Raw genomic sequence first — 19,072 nt, 5'->3', positions numbered from 1 at the left:
GCGAAAGAAGTTCAACATACTTACGTCAAGATTGAGCCACATATGGCGCTTATCAGAGGGAAATTGCAACAATTATCATTCCGTATATGCATCCAGTACCACTGCTAATGTACGTAATATAACTTCTCGACTTTCGCATCGCCAATTAGTTGAGACTAACGAGGGAGTGTCAGCCACAGAAGGGAACACGCCCGAGAGAAAGTCCCCCCTCAGTTCCACGTGTCTGAGAAATTCGTGCACAACAACAGAGAATGTTGAGTGGTGTCGTTAGAAACGTGGTGTGCATTTATCAATTCTGGAAGGATGATGGGCTGAGTCATCGACCTCATTTGGGATTGAAGCTCACAACCTTTGGATTGCGAGTCAAACATTACAACTACAGAACCACTTAGTAACGTTCAATACGTGCACACCACACACCTGTGTCTCTTGATGCGAATTATTGATGTCCACTTTAACTCTTGATTCTATGTGAAAGGGCTGCTAATTGTGGCTTTTGCGTGGAAATTCAAGTAAACAACAACCTCTTCAGCCATTAATTATATTATCAATCCAAGACTGGATGAAAGCTTTAACCATGCCGTGCCGGTAATGGCATTATTTGATTTTACTTCACCACGTTGGTCGGTGTGGGTTAGTGAAGAATCAGACTCGGGTCTGATTCAGATATTACTCGCCACCCTTGTTAGCCACGGCTGGGAATCGAACGAGGTCCAGGTCACTGGGTTCACAGTACAGTGCGCTCGCCACTGCGACCACCAAGTACACAGCATGAATTACACTAAAGATGGTTACTGCTGGTCACCAGTGGTTGTCCCGTGGGGAGACCGGCCCCTAAAACAGGAATGTAGAGTCTCTGCTGTCAATGGAAATAAGTGCCCCTCAACCCCCGTTTAAGACACCAAACTAATTACAAACACTCCCAGTAAATTACGTGAGACTCATCAGACAAAAAAGGTGCACTCAGTCCTGTGGAGATACCTGACTTCCATTATTTTATAGTTGCAAGCTAAAAATCTGACGTCGCGAAACGAGTCGTACCTCCTTCCACCACCACCACCACCTCCTCCTCCTCCTGCTTCTGGGGGCCCTGCAGCAGCTGAGAGAGCCACAGCTTCACCTTGGCGCTGCCAAACTGCTTAAAGCGTTTCCTCACCGTGTCGTAGTACCACTCAAACGATCGCGCCTTCAGGAGCCTGTGCGAACGACACGGCACAAGGGGACATCATCCATCGCCCAAAGCGGCCACGCCAGTTGTATTGATCTCCGGCACTTGACGATTCACCGATTCACTCGAGTCGCATGCCCACCGATGGGGGTGGGGCCAGGCACCTCCTTATCACTCGTGAACTACACCCATTGATTCGTCCACCCGTGTTGAGAGCCTCGCATAACGCAGATTTATGGCAGCCTACTTGCTGTGCTGCTGCATATTGAACACGCCGCGTCGCCGGTTACTTATACGTGCAAAGCCTTAACACTCGGGATGCCCCTCTGTTGGCCTACTGGGGCACGGTTCAATTACCACAGCCGCCCAGTAATTAGAAACGACCGCAGAGGTCAGAGGTTAAATCCCCTTGCCAGAGTCCCATGTCCATATTTCTTGAGATCCACTGAACATGCCGGGATGTTGTGGTAGAGCACACACGGTTCAGCTTGGCACCTCTTAGGGCCATAACGTTCCAGTCAGTGGAAGATTTCCGCTGGTCTCAATCACTGCCAAGTCACATAAATTATACAGTGCAGTGCACACATAAGTAACATTCGTTATATACACAGTGTTGAATACAAAAATATTCACTCATGCAATTCAGTAGTTGTGTAACAATGCACCGATTGATTCAAATCGATTCTCATGCTCACAATAACAACAACAACAACCGCCATTCGCCACTAAGTGGTGGTGACGTCACCACGGCGCTTGTGCCAGGCTATGTGCACGTTGAGGCCACGTGAAGTGTCGAACGCCCGCTGGCAAGAGGTCACGGGGCAGACCCAGGTGCCACGGGTCGACTCACTGAGATGCTCACAATACACGCATCGAATCAGACGTGTAACAATGTTTTTGTTTTACGGTTTATGCATGTGACATAGAAAGTGTATGTTAATAGTATATGTAGGCCATTAAAATTAGACACAATAAAAACTAGATAGTAAAAACAAGCCAAAAAAAAGTCATCCTTAAATGAAACCAGGACCCCCAAATCGTGACAATTCAATAACAATTGATCAAATAATTCGATAAATTTGAGGCGAGGGGAGACGGGAGCATTGCGCGTACCGCAAACTCTGTGTGTGAGGACACGCACCTGCCAAACCGTGCCAGGGCAGTTCCACGATTGAGGACGTACATTTCAGACACTTTAAGGATGACGCCAATTATTAGCATAATCATGGGACAGCCTTTTATTTGGGCATAGCATGTCAACCGATTAGGACTATTAGATTTGATATTGTGGCAACTGCCTGATCAGGCAACTATCTGATTATGCTGGTTGTAACTACCAGCAAGATGTTGTAAATGTTCTGGATCGTTCTCCAACATACTGGTGCTGCTGAAGCAGTAGTAAATCGGCGCTTCTGTTTTCATGACAATTTTATTCATTGTCCGTGTCGGGTGGAGGAGGGTGTACAACACACATTTTACTTACGCGATCTAACCCATAACAAACAACCGTGAATCGTGTTCGTCGCGAAAGCCTTCGTGTCAAAGTTACCCAACTGGTCGAGTATTTGAACCGATAATCGGGAGAGTGATCAATTACTTAAATAATAATGCGGAGACGCCGCCGGTGATGGGAGGCCCTGGGGGAAGGGGGGAGGTGGCACGTTTACCTCTGCTTTAGGCAGACGCTGCAGAGCCGGGCCTTGGCCTGCCGGTTGTAGGCGCTGCAGTCGCGGCACACGTAGAGGCAGCAGCTCTGGCATCGCTCGCGAGAGTTGATCAGGATGAGGAACGGGCTGTAGCACAGGATGCAGCACTTGTCGTTGAAGGCCTCCTGCCGTGCGAGGAGTCCCATCATGCTCTTCTTCTCCTGGAGGTGCTCCTTCAGCTCGCTGAGCGAAACAGGGATTTAAATATTACATTGCCGGGGTGAGACACTCAACAACATCATCATCATCATAACCGTGATCCATTGTTATTCATCAGGCACTAAATATCTGTATTTATCAAGTGCTTAAAATTTGTAATCGGAGTGCCACGTTGTTTTCTTTTTCACGGAACTGGTGAACTGTAATAGAGTGAACACAGAACAAGAGTCTTCTTATTCTTAAGTTCTCTCCCAAGGGTGCTTCCATGGCTCAAGATCCACTGATTCCATCCAATCCCACTCCCCTCCCATTGCGCCTCACAGCGCCGCAGCCTGAAGGTTCTTGAGCCTTGTCTAGCGAGGAATGGTCGAGGTGGCTTCCCCCGTTTCCTTCCTCAACGGTGTTTGCTGTAATGCGTCACATCGCTGAACGCAGTTGAGCGTTAGCAAAAATAATTATATTGTTTTTTGGTCGAGCGCCCTTCGTACGAGGGCATTGCACCAAGGACGAAATACATCAGCTGAAGTTAAATGAAAAAAATTAATGAAAGTAATGTGTTGCCCTCTGGATCTGACCAGTGTGAATGCACAACTAGGTTACGTGTTTGAGAATATCCGTCAAAACAAAGCCAGTTAAATAAATATCAATGAGGGCAGCGTGTGTGCATGTGTGGCACTTTTAGTCTTCACAATCATCGCGAGTGATTCTCGCGATCATGAATGTTTTATATGTAAAAATAATGTTCCTGACGAGGTTTAAAACTTGTCTCGCAGCGCAGTGGGGGAGGGGGGCTCAACTGTCATGGATGGATCGTTGCTATCCTAGCCGTGACACCGACCAACACGATGAAGCCTGCATGGTGACAGTGAAGCTGTACGACCTTGCCCTTGGGGGGCGTCCATAAATGACGTCACGCGATTTTGGAAGATTTCTGACCCCCCCCCCACTCGTCACACGGCGTCACAAAAAGTCAGACCCCCCCCCCTCAAATATGACGTCACAAAGCTCTGCCCCCCCCCCCCCCAAAATCATAAAATAAAACATGCTTCAAATCGCTTTAAACTATTGTCATTGTAGTGCGTATTTAATGTGGCGCTGCACTCTGATGTTGTAGGAGAAAACATTTATTTAAAAAAGTATATTTAATTAAGTAGAACGTGTTGTCTATATTTATGTAAATTTGCGCATTTCCATGTGACGTCACATTTCTCAAACCCCCCCCCCCCCTCGTCACACATCGTCATAAATATCTGACCCCCCCCCCCCCTCTGGGTGCGTGACGTCATTTATGGACGGCCCCTTGCTGCATGTATGCATTGAACCACGGCAAAAGTGAAGTAGCTGAGAGTGTTTGGGCTTTATTTGTCATCACTAATATCACAACTTCATTCACCGCCTCTATCATTGAGAAGGCACAGACAACAACAACAAAAATCAACACATCCGTCAACTCCTGAGAGGGGGGGTAGGGAAATAGTTGGTGACGTTTTGGGCAGTGGCGCTTCTTCGTCGTCAACAGATCAGCTAAGTTTTCAGAGCAGCGTTTAAATTATAACAAGACCGGGTCCCATACTCTTTGGTTCTTTCGGTAAAGTCACGAAGGTGTAAAATAAAATAAATAAAATCACGACGTTTCGGAAGCAACACAAGCGTCCGCCATCAGGTGGAACAGCCACTGGGAAGTGCAGCCTCAATTTGTGTGGCGCACGGATCATCTGCTGCGGACAACGCAGCCTCCCTTGGAAGACGGTAAGCTGACGTCAAAACTCAAAGCACGCATATCCTATTATTGGTTCTTTCGGTATAGTCACGCAGAAGGGAAACAATAAAATAATAATATATATAAAAATTAAAATCATCATCAGGTGAGAATTTTATTGTTTTATATATATTTTATTATTTTATTGTTTCCCTTCAACGTGACTTTACCGAAAGAACCAAGAATATGAATCACTGCAGTCACGAAAGCTTTAAAGCAAAACAAAAATCACGCATATCGTATTAACTTTCCTCGCGAGCTGTAACAAAAAAAATGGCTTTGCTTCCAAAAACATGACATATTGCAGCATGCACTCAAATTTGTTCAACGCCATGTTATTTTAATCAGGAAGTTAGCCATAAGAAAATCCATTACGTATAGTGAGTAACTTCATAAAAAAAATATTCAAACAGCCATGAACCGTATTCTTAGTTCTTTCAGTAAAGTCACGTTGAAGGGAAACAACAAAATAATAAAATATATATAAAACAATAAAATTCTCACGACGTTTCGACCATAACACAAACGGTCGTCATCAGGTGTGTCGGTTTGCATACATTTATTTTTAAACGGTGTATTTATTTATTTATAAAAAACATTAGCGCCACGTGCAGCGATTTGTCAGTTTGTTTAGAAGGACTAGTCCATCTATGTTCTGAAAAGAGGAGGGGGGAGACGAAAAATTAATGTATGCTGTCTGAAAGCCACTGTAAGCGTGAACAATCAAGACCTGAAATGGTTTATCAAATCTTTCCAATGATTGCTATGCCAAAATCCATCTTCTCGGTTGAAATTGTCTCTGTGCTTGTATATGTGGATAGCCATGAACCGGTTTCCTACGCGAGGAACATTTCACTGGCGACGAATCTAATACAAACGTCGTGGACACAAGCAACGGTCCCCCAATGACCCTCGTCGTTGCCCTGACACGATGGCGAGAGGAGATAACTTGCACAGCTCTAAAATTTGGCCAACGATGTCCCCCTTGCCTCCCCACCCTACCTCCCACCAAAAAAAAGAGGAGCCACAGATGCAAAGGATGAACATAGGCATGGCGCGTGGCACTGCTGGTGCACAAAGACCGGTATTGTTTCGCTCGTCGTTTCGGGAACGGCGCCTCTCTCGCGACCTGCGGCCCCCCCACCCCACCCCCTCCAGGTATCGCCTTTGCCACGGCGAACAGCAGTGGCTGGAGGTCCGCTAGGAGCAGTCAGTACAATCTACTTCCAGCCGGGTGGCACAAATAATATATTTCAGTGCCCTTTGTCATTTGGATTCAAACATTTAGGATTTTAAGAGGGAAAAGAGAAAGGTAAAGTTTCGGGCCGTATGACCATACGTGAGTTATAAGAGTATTCTGTTATAATGCCATCAGGTTTTCCCTCGTCAGTGGTTGGAATTGGTCCTCGGACTGTTCAGTTTCCCACTTCTGTGGAGCATATTGCCTGGGCCCCTCTGGCCTTGGGGCCTGATGCAGTTGAACCTCTTGCACACTCAATAGTTACTCCCCTGGTATGAGTTTTGGTTGGAGGTCATGTTCTGGTAAGATGGAATTTCCATCAATTTTATATTTTATTGATTTGTGCTCATTTCCCCCAACTTTATCCCGATTGTGCTAACAGTACCATGCCATGAGACAAAGTATCAATTCAGATCTCTCACAGTGCAAGTGCAATCCGTCATGTTGGAGAATGGCCCACAGAAGCAGATGTCACAGAACTACCTCAGATATACCTTTAATTGACCTCTGGTTCAAACAGGAAAGGGGAGTAATCTCCCACCCCTTTGCCATATGAGATTAACGTTTGCCAATTAATCCTCAGATGGAATTTAGCAAAATAAAGTGCAGAACCAAATTGTATGTGAGAGGGGTTTTTATTTTGTGAAGCAATTGACCCGGGTGAGACACATCACATTCCTAGCTGTGGGAATAAAGTTTAACGAATGGTAGCTGCTGACAAGCAAATCCATAATCTCAGCGGAGGTAGCTCTGTGCTCTGATCTCCACCTCAAAATTCCCCCGAATAAAATAATCCCGCGTCCTTGCGCCAACCACCCAATGCTGCCCCGGTGGCACCGACCCGATCTTGCGATCCTCGAGTTGACGCAGATGCGCATCGCGTTGCAGAACCTCCATGATGTGAGCCGCCTCATCCTGGCTCAGGCCGCACGCGCTCAGCCAGCCCTCCATCGCAACCGCCTCCGCGTCTCCAGGGACAACCGGCAGTGGCGGTGGCGACGGCTCCTCCTCACAGCCCGCGCAAAGGCCTGGTGACAAAACAGCAGAGGTCACGGGCTTTCATTCACTCGAAAAAAATAGGTCTCCCTTTGTACCTGCCCCAACACCATTTTCGGTCGAAGGGTTACGTCGAAAGGTTATGTTGCTCCATTGTGGGCAACAGCATAATCCCAACATTGTACTGCACTTATATGCTCCCATGTCTATGCGCCTCTCCTTCCTCAACCCGCACTAACCAGCGTGGTGAAGTTCGGTCAAATAATATATGTGGGAAGGGCTGATGACACAGTGCAGCGCCTAGCATTGGTCCAAGTAGCCTCGTTGAAGGTGATGACGCACTGGGACAATCTTAGAGCAATTATCACGTACAGCAATTTTCACCAGTGACACACTGACCACGAGAAATGACGGCAACTTGTATGGAAATTTGTGAAGGGATCCTGTCTAGAAAACAATATAAAATAGTAGCTCTCCCCCGATGGCTTTTTTCTGGGTGTACCGTGCGTGGTACAACTCTGAGCTGCAAAGCACAACGGCAAACACAATCAGACACACTTTAGGAGGCACAACAGACAGTTCCATAGTCAGCAAAACTGTTTCGTTGAGTATATAATTGCATGAGTCGATGGATTTGCTGTGTGTTTAGAAGGTCGTGCGAGCCTGGCATGACTGGAAGTGATTTACGCAAAGAAAACCTGTCACAAAGCATCATCGCTCGCACCAATGTATGGTGTGGGTGATCAGATACATTCTAAATCGGAGAATCATTCACTGAATTTTATTGTGTAAAGGAATGCAGAAGTATCGCATTCCGAGACAAGATATTTTTGAACAGGTTAAGTGGAAGTGCACTCTGGAATGTGGGTGGGGATGCGGTCGCAATTGCAGGATAAGGATTTGAGCAAGGGATTATAAACCTGCTTTTCTGAGAGAATGAACCTCCCCATGACATCACTCTGCAAGTCATCACCACTGTTTGGTAAAGCAATAGAACATCCACCTCCAACAGTCCACTCGTGGGCTTAGTTACATTTAAAGAGGCAGAACAAGTGTTGAGACTTCCAGCTAATTAAGCCACCTCAATACCACCAGCCAGGTACGGATTCATAAGGGTCATTCCGTACCAACTCAATCACAGCTATTGCTCGACCGTCTCAAGATTTTTCGAACAAAAAATTCACTCGGGGGTTTTTTTTTGGACCTGCGAAGTTCACAAATGCGCGTCATTTTTTCCTTATTGCATTTGCGTTGTGACCTGCCAAAGGTCAACCTAAAGTAAAAAAAAGTGGTCTTGACTAGAAAAAAATCACACTGGGTTCAATTGAAACGCTAACCATCATGTGTAGCGCCTCGTTCAAACCCATAATGAACAAGGATTTTTAGAAGAAAACAAATATCAGAAGCTCCTAACTCACTTTTGGCAAGTTGCCAGTCGAAGGATAAATGCCGAGTTTTATTTCAACGTCAGAGATTTAATTTAAACGTCAAAGCAACGCTTTGCCCTGTAAGGGATTGTGGGTCTGTAAAGGTAAGTGTTGCTGTTAAGAGCCTTGGGGACCAGTGTTGAAAATGTTGTCAACCACTTTTGGTTTCAAGTCCCCACACTGGTCATTAGTACCCTCTGAAATTTGAAGTTCTGATAAATTTGCCAAGATTAGGCTAAAATAATGCACGTAAGGGGTTTGGTTGGTTGGGGGCGAAAGAAAAATACCCAAATATATTTTAGATTTTGCGTAGATGTTGATGAGCTCTTCAAAAAGCAAGCAACAAGTTTTGCTGTCCACGGATTTTATATTACTATTGACGTAATTTTAAGTTGCATTTGGCATGCATTAGAGCAAGTGGTTTTTAACCTTTACTCCAGCCTTGCACCACTTTGGTTCTCAATCGTAAAAAAAAGTACAATGTTAACAAATACATAGGTTTGATGAAACAGAGTACTTTCGTGCAAGTGCTGAATTTGTGTTTCGATGATTTACCTCCTAAAACAATCTGGCCATATCTCGCACCCCCAGAAAGGGCACTTCGTACCCCCAGGGAGTGCGTGCACCCCAGGTGAAGAACCACTGCATTAGAGCATTGCTTATGGCCCCTTTGGTGATGTTAAAGTACCACACATTCCTATCCGAAATAGCGTTTATCTGCAATTAAATCCAATGTTTAATTGCGCGTGGTGACAGTGTTGAAAGGCGAAGTTGTCCAGCATACACTGTGTTCAGTTTATGCAATATGCTTCGTGTGTAATTCAGACAGTGTGCAAGGGAAACTGAAGTACATGCATCCCCCTGTTACATACAACCATAGGTGCACATATACATTGATCACTCGAAGTTGAACATTTCATACAATTCTTTGAATGTGCAAGCATTCTTCAAATATTTACCAAGGATTGGAAAAGACATGCGGCATATACATTTTGAGTTAAATCTGTTTTAAGAATCTTTTTTTTTTAACCATCGCAATGCGTTTCTGTTCATGTACTGGCCAGTCTTGTTTTTTTTATTTTGTTGCACAAAGTAGAGAAATTGTTTCCCTTCCAGTGGTCAAGAATGGTGACCGAGAAGCAGCCAAGCGTTAGAACGAATCCATGAGGATGGCCAACTACGGAGCTGGGGGCGATCGTTACATCCGGCAGTGGCCTTCATCCAGCATTGGCTTGGCCGTCAAATTTAAACTTCGCTGCTGAGCACACGCATCGTAAGCACGTACCGCCAAGCTGTGTCTCGGAGTCTGTACGCTTTTTGGAGGCGGTGCATTAATAACACAACACACGACGTTTCAAAGTGTGCTTGTTTGAAGTGTAGTTCGTAACGCAAGGTTAAATAATGTACTCCGTTCACAAGCTGTAAGGCCAGCCAGTCGCTGTGGGACGTTAAATAAACATTCCGGACACAAAGACTTAACACCCCGGCGATCCAAAGCCAAAGCAAACACTTCCGTTGCAGGCTTGTTGAATAAACAATTAATCTGCACATATTTTACTGCACACAAACACGAGACTCGCTATCGAATGAGACGGAAGATCGCTCTGCCCCAAACTGATCGCTACTTTTGATCTTTCATTTTGTCATTTTCATTCAACGGGTGTGCGTTTCAAACCATGCGTGTACAAATAAAGCACGCGTGCGTGCGTGCTGTTGTCGCGAATGGCACTGGAGGTCACGCATTGTCAACGTGCACGTATGTATGTTGAACTTCTTTCGCACCACACGTAGCCAACCAACCGTGCTCATCGGTGGGTGCGTTTATTCGATGGCTATACGCTTGATCAATCTTGACGTGTTTTTATATGCCAGACAACTCTACCTCAATGAGAAATTGAATAATACACCAGACTGTTCTTGCTTGTGTCCCTCAAACATTTTTTTTTGGGGGGGGGATATACATTGCAGATGACAAATGTAGAACTTTACGGAGATTTGTGATCTCCAGGGTGGCCCAGATGTCTTGTGTGACTCCCATATAATTCTCTAAAAAAAAAATAATATGCAACGGGAAACAATTGGTAGGGGGACACTTAATTGGGAAGCCACGAGACATCTGGACCAGCCTGCACATGCCGTGTGTGTGCGCCTGTATAAACAGATCATGCCGCAATAAAATAAACTTGCGCTACAGCAAGCCCACGTCGCTCAAAAGTGATGTGAGCCAGTGGACAAGGCTGGTGGCGGAATGGCAGGTAAAGGATGGAATGCACCCAAAAGTATGACCACCATGGTGATGGAGCAATGCAATCAGTTTGCATACAAAACTGAGATGAGACAGTGTGAGACCATGACCATATACGGAGGAAGAGGAGAGAGCAGGGCTCATGAAGATGATAATTACACTGTTTTCGGCTGTGTCCAAAGTCATAAGGAATTAAACACAAATATGAACATCGTTCTTCATGGATTAATGTAGACCGCTGAAGCAACGCTCAGGGCTGGGGATCCCCCCACCATCTACATCTCCCCATCAATTCCACATTCACATGCAGGCCAGGTTGTTGGGCCCATTAAGCTGACTTCGTGAATTACAGCAACACGATTCCTCTCTGTAGAACGAGGCAGCTAAAAGTCTTGAATGGGGAGGAAGGGTCTACAAGAACTGGTGTTGGGAGAAGTTACAGCTGCGGCACGATGGTTGTGTTCATTGTGCGTGGCTGTGGAAATGCACACAAACTAAAAAGTTAGCAGCACCAATTGACATTCGTCCACGGGCAATTTGCATGACCCATCAGCACAACCATAACGTGCAACGACAGTGTTGCCCACATTTAAATCAAGCTGCATGTGCAAGAAAGGTTCTACAGGCTGCTGCTACTGCCGCTGAGACATTCCTGTTCGGTCGGATTTAATGTGTGCTTACCACACATATGCAAGCGCGTGGCAATGTAATTAAGGGCCCATGCTGTATTGTATGTCACAGAGAAGTGGGGATGCCATCTCCGCGCTCGTATGCTGGTCATTCCTATCATACAGAGAGCAGCGATGTGCTCACCGAATGAATTGGTCGACGCTCTCAGCATATCGTGGAATCGTTTTGTCTTCCCCAATTGTATTCCGATTTGGCTATATGGGCTTACGTCATCATAATACGTACGCATGTATGTGTGTTGAACTTTCTTTCCCGCCGTACGTAGCCGACCGTACTCATCGGAGTACACACGCGGATGTCTCACGGAGCAGCGAAACCCATTTGCGTAGGAGAAACGGCCTGCAGAGCTATCTCTGACATCCCTTCAAGTGACCTATGATCCACCCACCCTGCCGTGGTGAGAAATCTTTGTCGCGTCACAGTAAAACAGATTTTTAAAAAATCTCAAAGCTGTCATTTCACCAAATTATGTGTAGATCAAAATTGAATGTGATTGTTTATTTGTGCGCCAATATGGGTGACCGGGCTGAAACTATCGACTCACTACCACCATCTCTAACAATCTGTCTTCTCCCTAACTACGGTGTATCGTTAAGTATTGATGATTTAAGTATTTAATTATACACCGTAGTTATATCATTGTCAAACGAAGGTCAATCATTATCAGGTAATGCCATGACAAAGCTGCAAATTGTATATTTTGCTCGACTTTTTTTTTTCAAAGCTGACCTGAAACCACCTCAATGCGACAGGTGGTAGCTATCCGACATTTACAAAGCAGCAGGTGCTGACATTTCACCCAAAGCTGCCGATTGGCGTTAATTCCATGCCGATATTCACAAACACCAAGAATGCTCTACTACTGCATCAGTTCTAAATTTACCAAAACCCGGGCGCTACCTCTGGACATTCACTTCTGTGGCACCTGGACTGTGGCATTCTCCGCCAAAAGGCTATCGAGGAGTCCAGTTAGCTTAAAGATCTTCAAGTCCCATCTAAAAAACACATTTATCACTTTAGAAGGAAGGCACTTACTATTTTAACTTGCCCATTGGTTACGTCCAGACCACCTCCCCCCATTAATAATTCCTTAAAACGCGCCGTGATATTTTATTAAAGGCACTTCGTAAAATATAATAATGATTATATTATATTCTTGGTTCTTTCGGGTAAAGTCACGTAGAAGGGAAACAATAGAATAATACAAATATAAAACAATACAATTGTAAACAATATATGTTTTTATATTTTTATTATTTTATTGTTTCCCTTCTACGTGACTTTACCGAAAGAACCAAGAGTATGAATCCCTGCAGTCACGAAAGCTTTAAATCAAAATGATTATATTATTGTTATTTCAGATCGCAGCTCGCCATAATCACGTTAGCATCCCCACACCTCCACCCCTCCAAAATTAGACAAAAAAAAACCTCAAATGACACCGTAGCCTTGAATTACGATGAACACAACAGGCGACGTTTCGGCCAAAAGGGGCCTTCTTCATAGCACACGAATCGTACGCGACGCGGGGCGATCCTTGCCCTACCTGCTGCTTGCGCGGCCAATTCCTCCCCAGCCGGTCAGAGCAAAACTCCACCCGAAAGCGACCGCGAGATGAGTGACCGTCCCGCGCGCCGCACGCATCGATCTCTCCTGTCTCTTCTCTCTTTCGCTTCTCTCTCTTCTCTCTGTCTATTCTCTCTGTCTCTTCTCTCTCTTCTCTCTGTCTATTCTCTCTGTCTCTTCTCAGCCTCTCTTCTCTCTGTCTCTTCTCTCTTTCGCTTCTCTTTCTTCTCTCTGTCTATTCTCTCTGTCTCTTCTCTCTGTCTATTCTTTCCGTCTCTTCTGTCTCTTCTCTGCCTCTCTTCTCTCTGTCTATTCTCTCTGTCTCTTCTCTCTGTCTATTCTCTCTCTTCTCTCTGTCTCTTCTCTCTGTCTCTTCTGTCTCTTCTCTGTCTCTTCTCTCTGTCTCTTCTGTCTCTTCTCTCTGTCTTTTCTCTCTGTCTCTTCTGTCTCTTCTCTCTGTCTATTCTCTCTGTCTCTTCTCTCTGTCTATTCTCTCTGTCTCTTCTGTCTCTTCTCTGTCTCTTCTGTCTCTTCTCTCTGTCTCTTCTCTCTGTCTCTTCTCTCTGTCTCTTCTCTCTGTCTCTTCTCTCTGTCTCTTCTGTCTCTTCTCTGCCTCTCTTCTCTCTGTCTCTTCTCTGTCTCTTCTGTCTCTTCTCTGTCTCTTCTCTCTGTCTCTCTGTCTCTTCTCTCTGTTTCTTCTCTCTATCTCTTCCCTGTCTCTTCTCGCGCGTGCATGCGAGAGAGTGCGGCGCGCCACCGCAACTCGATTCCCTCCGAGCCTACACCACGAGCGTCAGTGCCCGTGACGTCTCTACAAAGGCAGCACCGGACCGCTCAGCGCGGCCTCCACACCAAAGAGGTAACTTCACGCGAAGACGCCGCGGCTGGCGAGAAGGGCGGTGGTCACCCAACCACCCGGCCGCCGCTGCCTCCCTCAACCCGCACGAGCCACATTCCAGTGCCGCACCGCCCCTGCCACCAAGCCCGGCGGCTTCCCCCCACCCTCTCGCAGTCTTTAAAGAGCTCCGTGCCAGCCGGGCACCGTCTCACGAGACCTGCCACTGCCGCCGCCGCTGCTGCTGCTGCTGAACACGGTCGCGGTAACAGCGGAGCGACCTCTGGGCTGGTGTCCGGGAGTTCCGGCGAGCCCAGGACATCGATTGGAAGTGTCGCGTAGATTTCTCCGGTTTATTGACGAGGTGACAGTGAAGCAAAAACAACCTGCGTCGCGTCGCGGGGTGGGTGGGGGGGACACCCAATAAAGCCGTGCGTGCCCGTAAAGGTGGTGGGTGGGTGGGTTGTTATCGCTGTTTGGACCGTGGCACCTCGGTGGTAAAGGTGAGTTACGCCTGGCAGCGGAACGTCGCGTGCGTGGCGCATCCTCAACTTCCTTGTTCTAAAAAGGCGTCGATGTGACGACGGGCGCGCCAGGGACTTAGTTGTGCTTAACAAGGCGCGGTGCAGCATGGGGTCATTGTGTGCCCTGGCAACGGGGCCACCGGCCCAAATATACAGGAGGTTCGTGGGTTTCGATCCAGACCCTGACGCCTGTATCATTGGAGTTTGCGTTTCTCTCACTTCCCCGTGGGCACGTGGATTTTTTTTCTGGGGCCTCCGGTCTTTCCCCTCCACATTGAGAATCAACGTCACGCGTTCACAGTATTTGGCTCCTATAAATTTGCACGTGATAAGCCACTTCGTTGACATGATGTGTGGCCAGGTCGCTTCTGAAAAAGAGCTATATAGCACGGTGGGCCTCACCTGGTAATTAAAAATAGAAAAGAAATGCAGGGTGATCCAGTAATAGATACACCACTTAAATATTAGGGAGAGATTATAAAGAACACAACATTTATACCCAAAGCCCCTACATGTCTCCCAGCAATCTCAATACTGAACTTCGTTCCAGAGAGTATTTAACTTCCCACATCTCATATAATTCAGCTGCTCAAACAAAACAAATAATACGACTACGCAGCTGCTGAAGCAGCCGCAATGAATAATGAAATAAAGCTATTTGAAGCCATTTGTCACTCAATGAAGGCCTTCCCACGCCGTGTCGGTACGAGGGCTGTTTGACCATACTTCACCACGCTGTGCGGTGCCCGGACGGTGGGGGGGGGCATCCAGGACCGGTTCCAGCCATCACTTTCCACTGACGTTAACCGTGGCAAAGGAATGCAATTTAGTTCGTCGGGTTCACTCCAACCACTCCCATACCGCTCCACCACCGCAGCGTTGTATTCTCGCTATACATCATTTAAATGCCGGTAACTAGGCTGTGCTCGGACAGCTGTCGATGTCATTTTGTAAAAAAAAAAACACGTGACTGTGCTGCGTACACCGATGCTATGAAAAAACGTGAAGGTGGCAGGGCTGGTTGAGAGGCAGGGCTGGTCTAAGATCTAAATGCAGACCAGACCTCGCCTCTCTCTCTCTGTGAGTAATAGGTTAGGTAATGATGGAGCGAGGGTCGCACATGCGTACAGGCCCTGTTGATCCACTGCTGAGCGCGGGCGTGCCCATGCCGTGCGTGTCCAACTTGGTCATACTTCACCACGCGGGTCAGCGCGTATTGGTCAACGTGGGGAGCATAGACGCGTAAGTAAATAAGTGATGAGCAACAATGGAGTTTGCTGCTGCTGCTGCACTGTTCAAAGATGACCACCACTTGGCACAGCCGCCAGAGACAGCCTGGCGCGCAGCCTCAATCCGCCTTCGTTTTCGAGATATTGAGGGTGTGGGTGCATTCCACGTTAGTTTGTTTTATCATAGGCAAGAGGTAGTATGAACATTTTTGTTGACGTTTAATAATGGATTCAATTTGATTACATCAGCTTGGAATTTGCGGGGTGTTTGGTTGCCACAATGGATTATCATATCTCGCTCTGGGGTTATCTCCAGATACTCCGGTTTCCTCCCACATGCCAAACACCAATCGATGGAATTGGAGAAACATCCCATTTGCAGGGCCCTACCTGAACAAGCTTCTTCAATCTCAATGAGGCGCTCCTCAGTAGATACATTTCATTATCCCAGGAGCACTGAGTTAGTTTTTTTTGTCCGTGGAGTTTCTGTGCCCCCAACCTTAATTATGGTGCATCCTCTGTACCGGGCTCATGTTGAATTGCTTTTTTTAACGTCATAAAATTGCGGCAACACTGACATCAATATTCACAGATATTTCCAACTGGTCTAGAACTCCCTTAACCGACCAAATCACCCAGAATGCACCCAATCTCCCCGGATCCCAATGTATCCGATGTCGTCAGAATCGAGCCTGGATAGTGCTTGGATGGGTGACCACCACCAAGTAAATAATCACCGAGTGTAGACGGCACGGCGGGCATTAGAGGACGGTGCAGCAAAATCCATTGTGCTGCACTCCGGCAGCCTTTGCCAACCCCCAATGATTCAAGAGGCCCTCATCCAGCAGTGGATCAGCTGCAGTGTACTTTGCACGCACGTGTGAAGAAATCACAGTCTCAACAGCTGGAAGTTAACCAGTTTAAAAAGAGAAACGCGTAACTTTGTTGCGATGGCCACAATGGTGGATGCAGAGTGTGACGGTGATGATAGCAATGTCTCAAGACGATGTGCAGACAACAGAGCGTTGTACATGTGAGCACGAGTAAATGCCCCGTTGCGCGGTTTGCAAGAAAGCGGAGGCCTCCGTTCTGTCGCTGTTTGGTCAAATTCGCCCACCGCAGGGCTCAGAAAATCGCTGCTCCACCGCACAGCGCACACTCTGACAATGTCGCGGGGGGAAAAAAATCATTTCCGCGCGGCCACCACCACCACATGTAGAGTTCACAAAACACGGAGCTGATTAAAATAAGCATGGAACGCTGCCGTTTAACGCGGTCAGACTCAAGAGTTATTTCTTGTGCATGTATGTATGTACGTTGAACTTATTTCGCACCGTGCATAACAAAAACGTGCTAATCGGAGGGGTGGGGCGGGGGAGGACAACGCGCCGAACGCTTACCTTCATTACCTCCTTCACCCTCCATGACAAAATTGATACCACTTCACGCGCCTTCTCTAAACTTTGGAATTTTCCAGCGGTGACTTTGGAGGCGTTCTGCGTGCGTCTTTTTTCATCTGAAATAGGAACGCCAAAAAGAGAGATTGACAAAGAGAGAGAGAGAGAGAAGGATGTTTTCTCCCCCAAACAACCGAGGCGTTGATCGGAGCCTGGCTCCGTACGACCGCCGTCTCGATCTCCTGCGATCGTGTGTCCCTGGCGAACGAAATTGGCCGTCACGATGCTGCCATCACATGGCCCATGCGTGTCCGGCTAGAGTCAGCTGATGGAGGCTGTTGTGACGTTTTCTGCATGAATGGCGCTATTGAGTCCCAGCTATTTCACGCCTCGTCCAATGCCCCGATCCTCAGAAAATCGGTTTCACGTTAACAAGTTTTATGCGGGGCACTTAGCGACTTCTTAAGGTCACCCTCCGTGCTCTTCCACTTGGGCTGAGCGGTAACCTCGTGATCTACAGAATATCAAGTGTCAAAGATTGTAGAAAGAAGAAAAAAATTCGACAACGCATTGAAAGCAGCCCCTCAGTGTTGGACTAGATCAACTATCAAGGCTTTCCAGGAGAGCGAGTGTTTTCTACAGATCAGTCAGTAACAATTACACCCCCCACACACAGCTGGCGATTTGATTAATTGTCAATACTGTATTAAGGATATAGTACTGACTGATTAGCACGGTTGGCTACGTACGGTGCGACAGAAGTTCATACAAGAATGGTGATTTAATTAAAATCGTATATATTATTAGCACTGCGGTGAACCGTAGTGGTCTCTAGCACATACAGGCACCATGTGTATCCCTTACACACAACACGTGTACGATACAAGCCATTGTAAATCCACTGCTGGATGACGGCCTTCACATACCATGCAATGTGTGGGGTTTCTTTGAACGTACATGACATACGCGCCGCAAACATACATTGTGAGACACACGATTCGCTCAATACACAAATGAACCACAATACCTTGCTGATCCCGTCAAGGAGCATACACCATCATGTGAACTCTCACCGGTCATCGTCGCAGCAAAAAGCGGCTTTTGGCTTAGCCATCGAACGGTCGCTGCATCGCGTGCTTTCAGATGCACTTCTGCGGCCGTCTGGAATTCTCTTCCTTCTGACATTAGGAAGCTACTGGAGCTCTGCACTTTTAAATCCAAATTGAAAATGTATTTCTATCGAACTGCTTTTTTTGTGCTTAGTGTGTTGTCATTCCGCCGCACCTCTGATCATCATAGTTGGCTACGTACGATGTGAAAGACATTCAGCATACATACATATGAACTTTAAGCATCGATAAACATTGATGCATGGATGCATCGTTACACCCCCACCTTACAACTCAGCAAACTCAACATGCCAAGGTCCAAGACAATTTTGTTTAACTAGATGAGAGAGAATTCGAGAGACCAAGATAGACTCATTTGTAATGTGACCTGGGTCACCATAATGACAAAAGTAAATACGTAAATCCAGGTATAACAACGAGGAGAATAAAACAAAAATCAAACACAACCAGATAGAAATTCGAGCAAAAAGCTACCACATTACAGAAGAATTAAAAAATAAGTGGACACACTTTAATCAACATAAAATTACATACATATATCCTGTAGTAAATGTCTGCTCGGACAATGTTTTTTAAGACCATTCATCGTAAAATTAAGTTACAGAAACATCACGAGTGTGTATCGGAGTTGGCCGCGGAATTCCCCAATGCCAGCCCACTGCCAGAGTGATGGCTACAATGAAAGTGTTCACACACAGCACCCCGTGAAGAGGAATGACGTCTGTCCGTGAACAATTCCGTATATATATTTTATCAAACGGCGTATTGTTCATCAGCGTCCCGACAAAACTCCGCCCCACGGTTCCTCCATGTACTCATTGGAACCAAGCTCGTTCGGTGTTGACGCTTGGTTCCTTTAGATGTTCATGGAACTGAAACAGTTATCCTTACAATTAAGCATGTTGACACTCACGTTTAAACATAAAAAATATAAATATATTTCAGCCAAGTGAAAACGTTGGATGAAGGAAGTGTGCCTGTTGGGTCTAATGAAAGTTGGA

The 19,072-nt window shown here is 46.4% G+C and overlaps 1 protein-coding gene across 2 annotated transcripts; it reads right to left on the bottom strand.

Annotated features, from left to right (window-relative positions):
- Window positions 1–43: 43 nt before the first annotated feature.
- LOC142908892 (rab effector MyRIP-like) lies at window positions 44–17,750 on the bottom strand. Of its 2 annotated transcripts, none has more exons than XM_076059544.1 (4): window positions 16,945–17,750; window positions 6,874–7,060; window positions 2,836–3,057; window positions 44–1,196 (listed from the first exon to the last, which is right to left on the bottom strand). In XM_076059544.1, the coding sequence occupies exons 1-4, from the start codon at window positions 16,967–16,969 to the stop codon at window positions 1,010–1,012; spliced, it is 621 nt and encodes a 206-aa protein (XP_075915659.1). In that variant the 5' UTR covers window positions 16,970–17,750; the 3' UTR covers window positions 44–1,009. The 2 variants fall into 2 exon arrangements, with proteins under 2 accessions (XP_075915659.1, XP_075915666.1); XM_076059551.1 differs by lacking the exon at window positions 16,945–17,750 and adding an exon at window positions 12,937–14,225 and having other exon boundaries at window positions 46–1,196.
- Between the last annotated feature and the right edge of the window lie 1,322 nt (window positions 17,751–19,072).

The sequence above is a fragment of the Petromyzon marinus genome, chromosome 4 (assembly GCF_048934315.1).
Source record: "Petromyzon marinus isolate PM22_M1 ecotype Great Lakes invasive population chromosome 4, UKy_Petmar_22M1.pri1.0, whole genome shotgun sequence".
Taxonomy (NCBI): Eukaryota; Metazoa; Chordata; class Hyperoartia; order Petromyzontiformes; family Petromyzontidae; genus Petromyzon; species Petromyzon marinus.
Note: the sequence above shows the minus strand (reverse complement) of the source record. Positions and strands in the feature narration are given on the sequence as shown.

Excerpts from the sequence above, each read along its gene's own strand:
- LOC142908892 (XM_076059544.1), bottom strand. The coding sequence starts at position 16,969 with ATGGAGGGTGAAGGAGGTAATGAAG. Across the intron at positions 7,061-16,944 it reads GGGTGAAGGAGGTAATGAAG|GCCTTTGCGCGGGCTGTGAG; the intron begins GTAAGCGTTCGG and ends TTTTGTCACCAG. Across the intron at positions 3,058-6,873 it reads CTCGAGGATCGCAAGATCGG|CGAGCTGAAGGAGCACCTCC; the intron begins GTCGGTGCCACC and ends TGTTTCGCTCAG.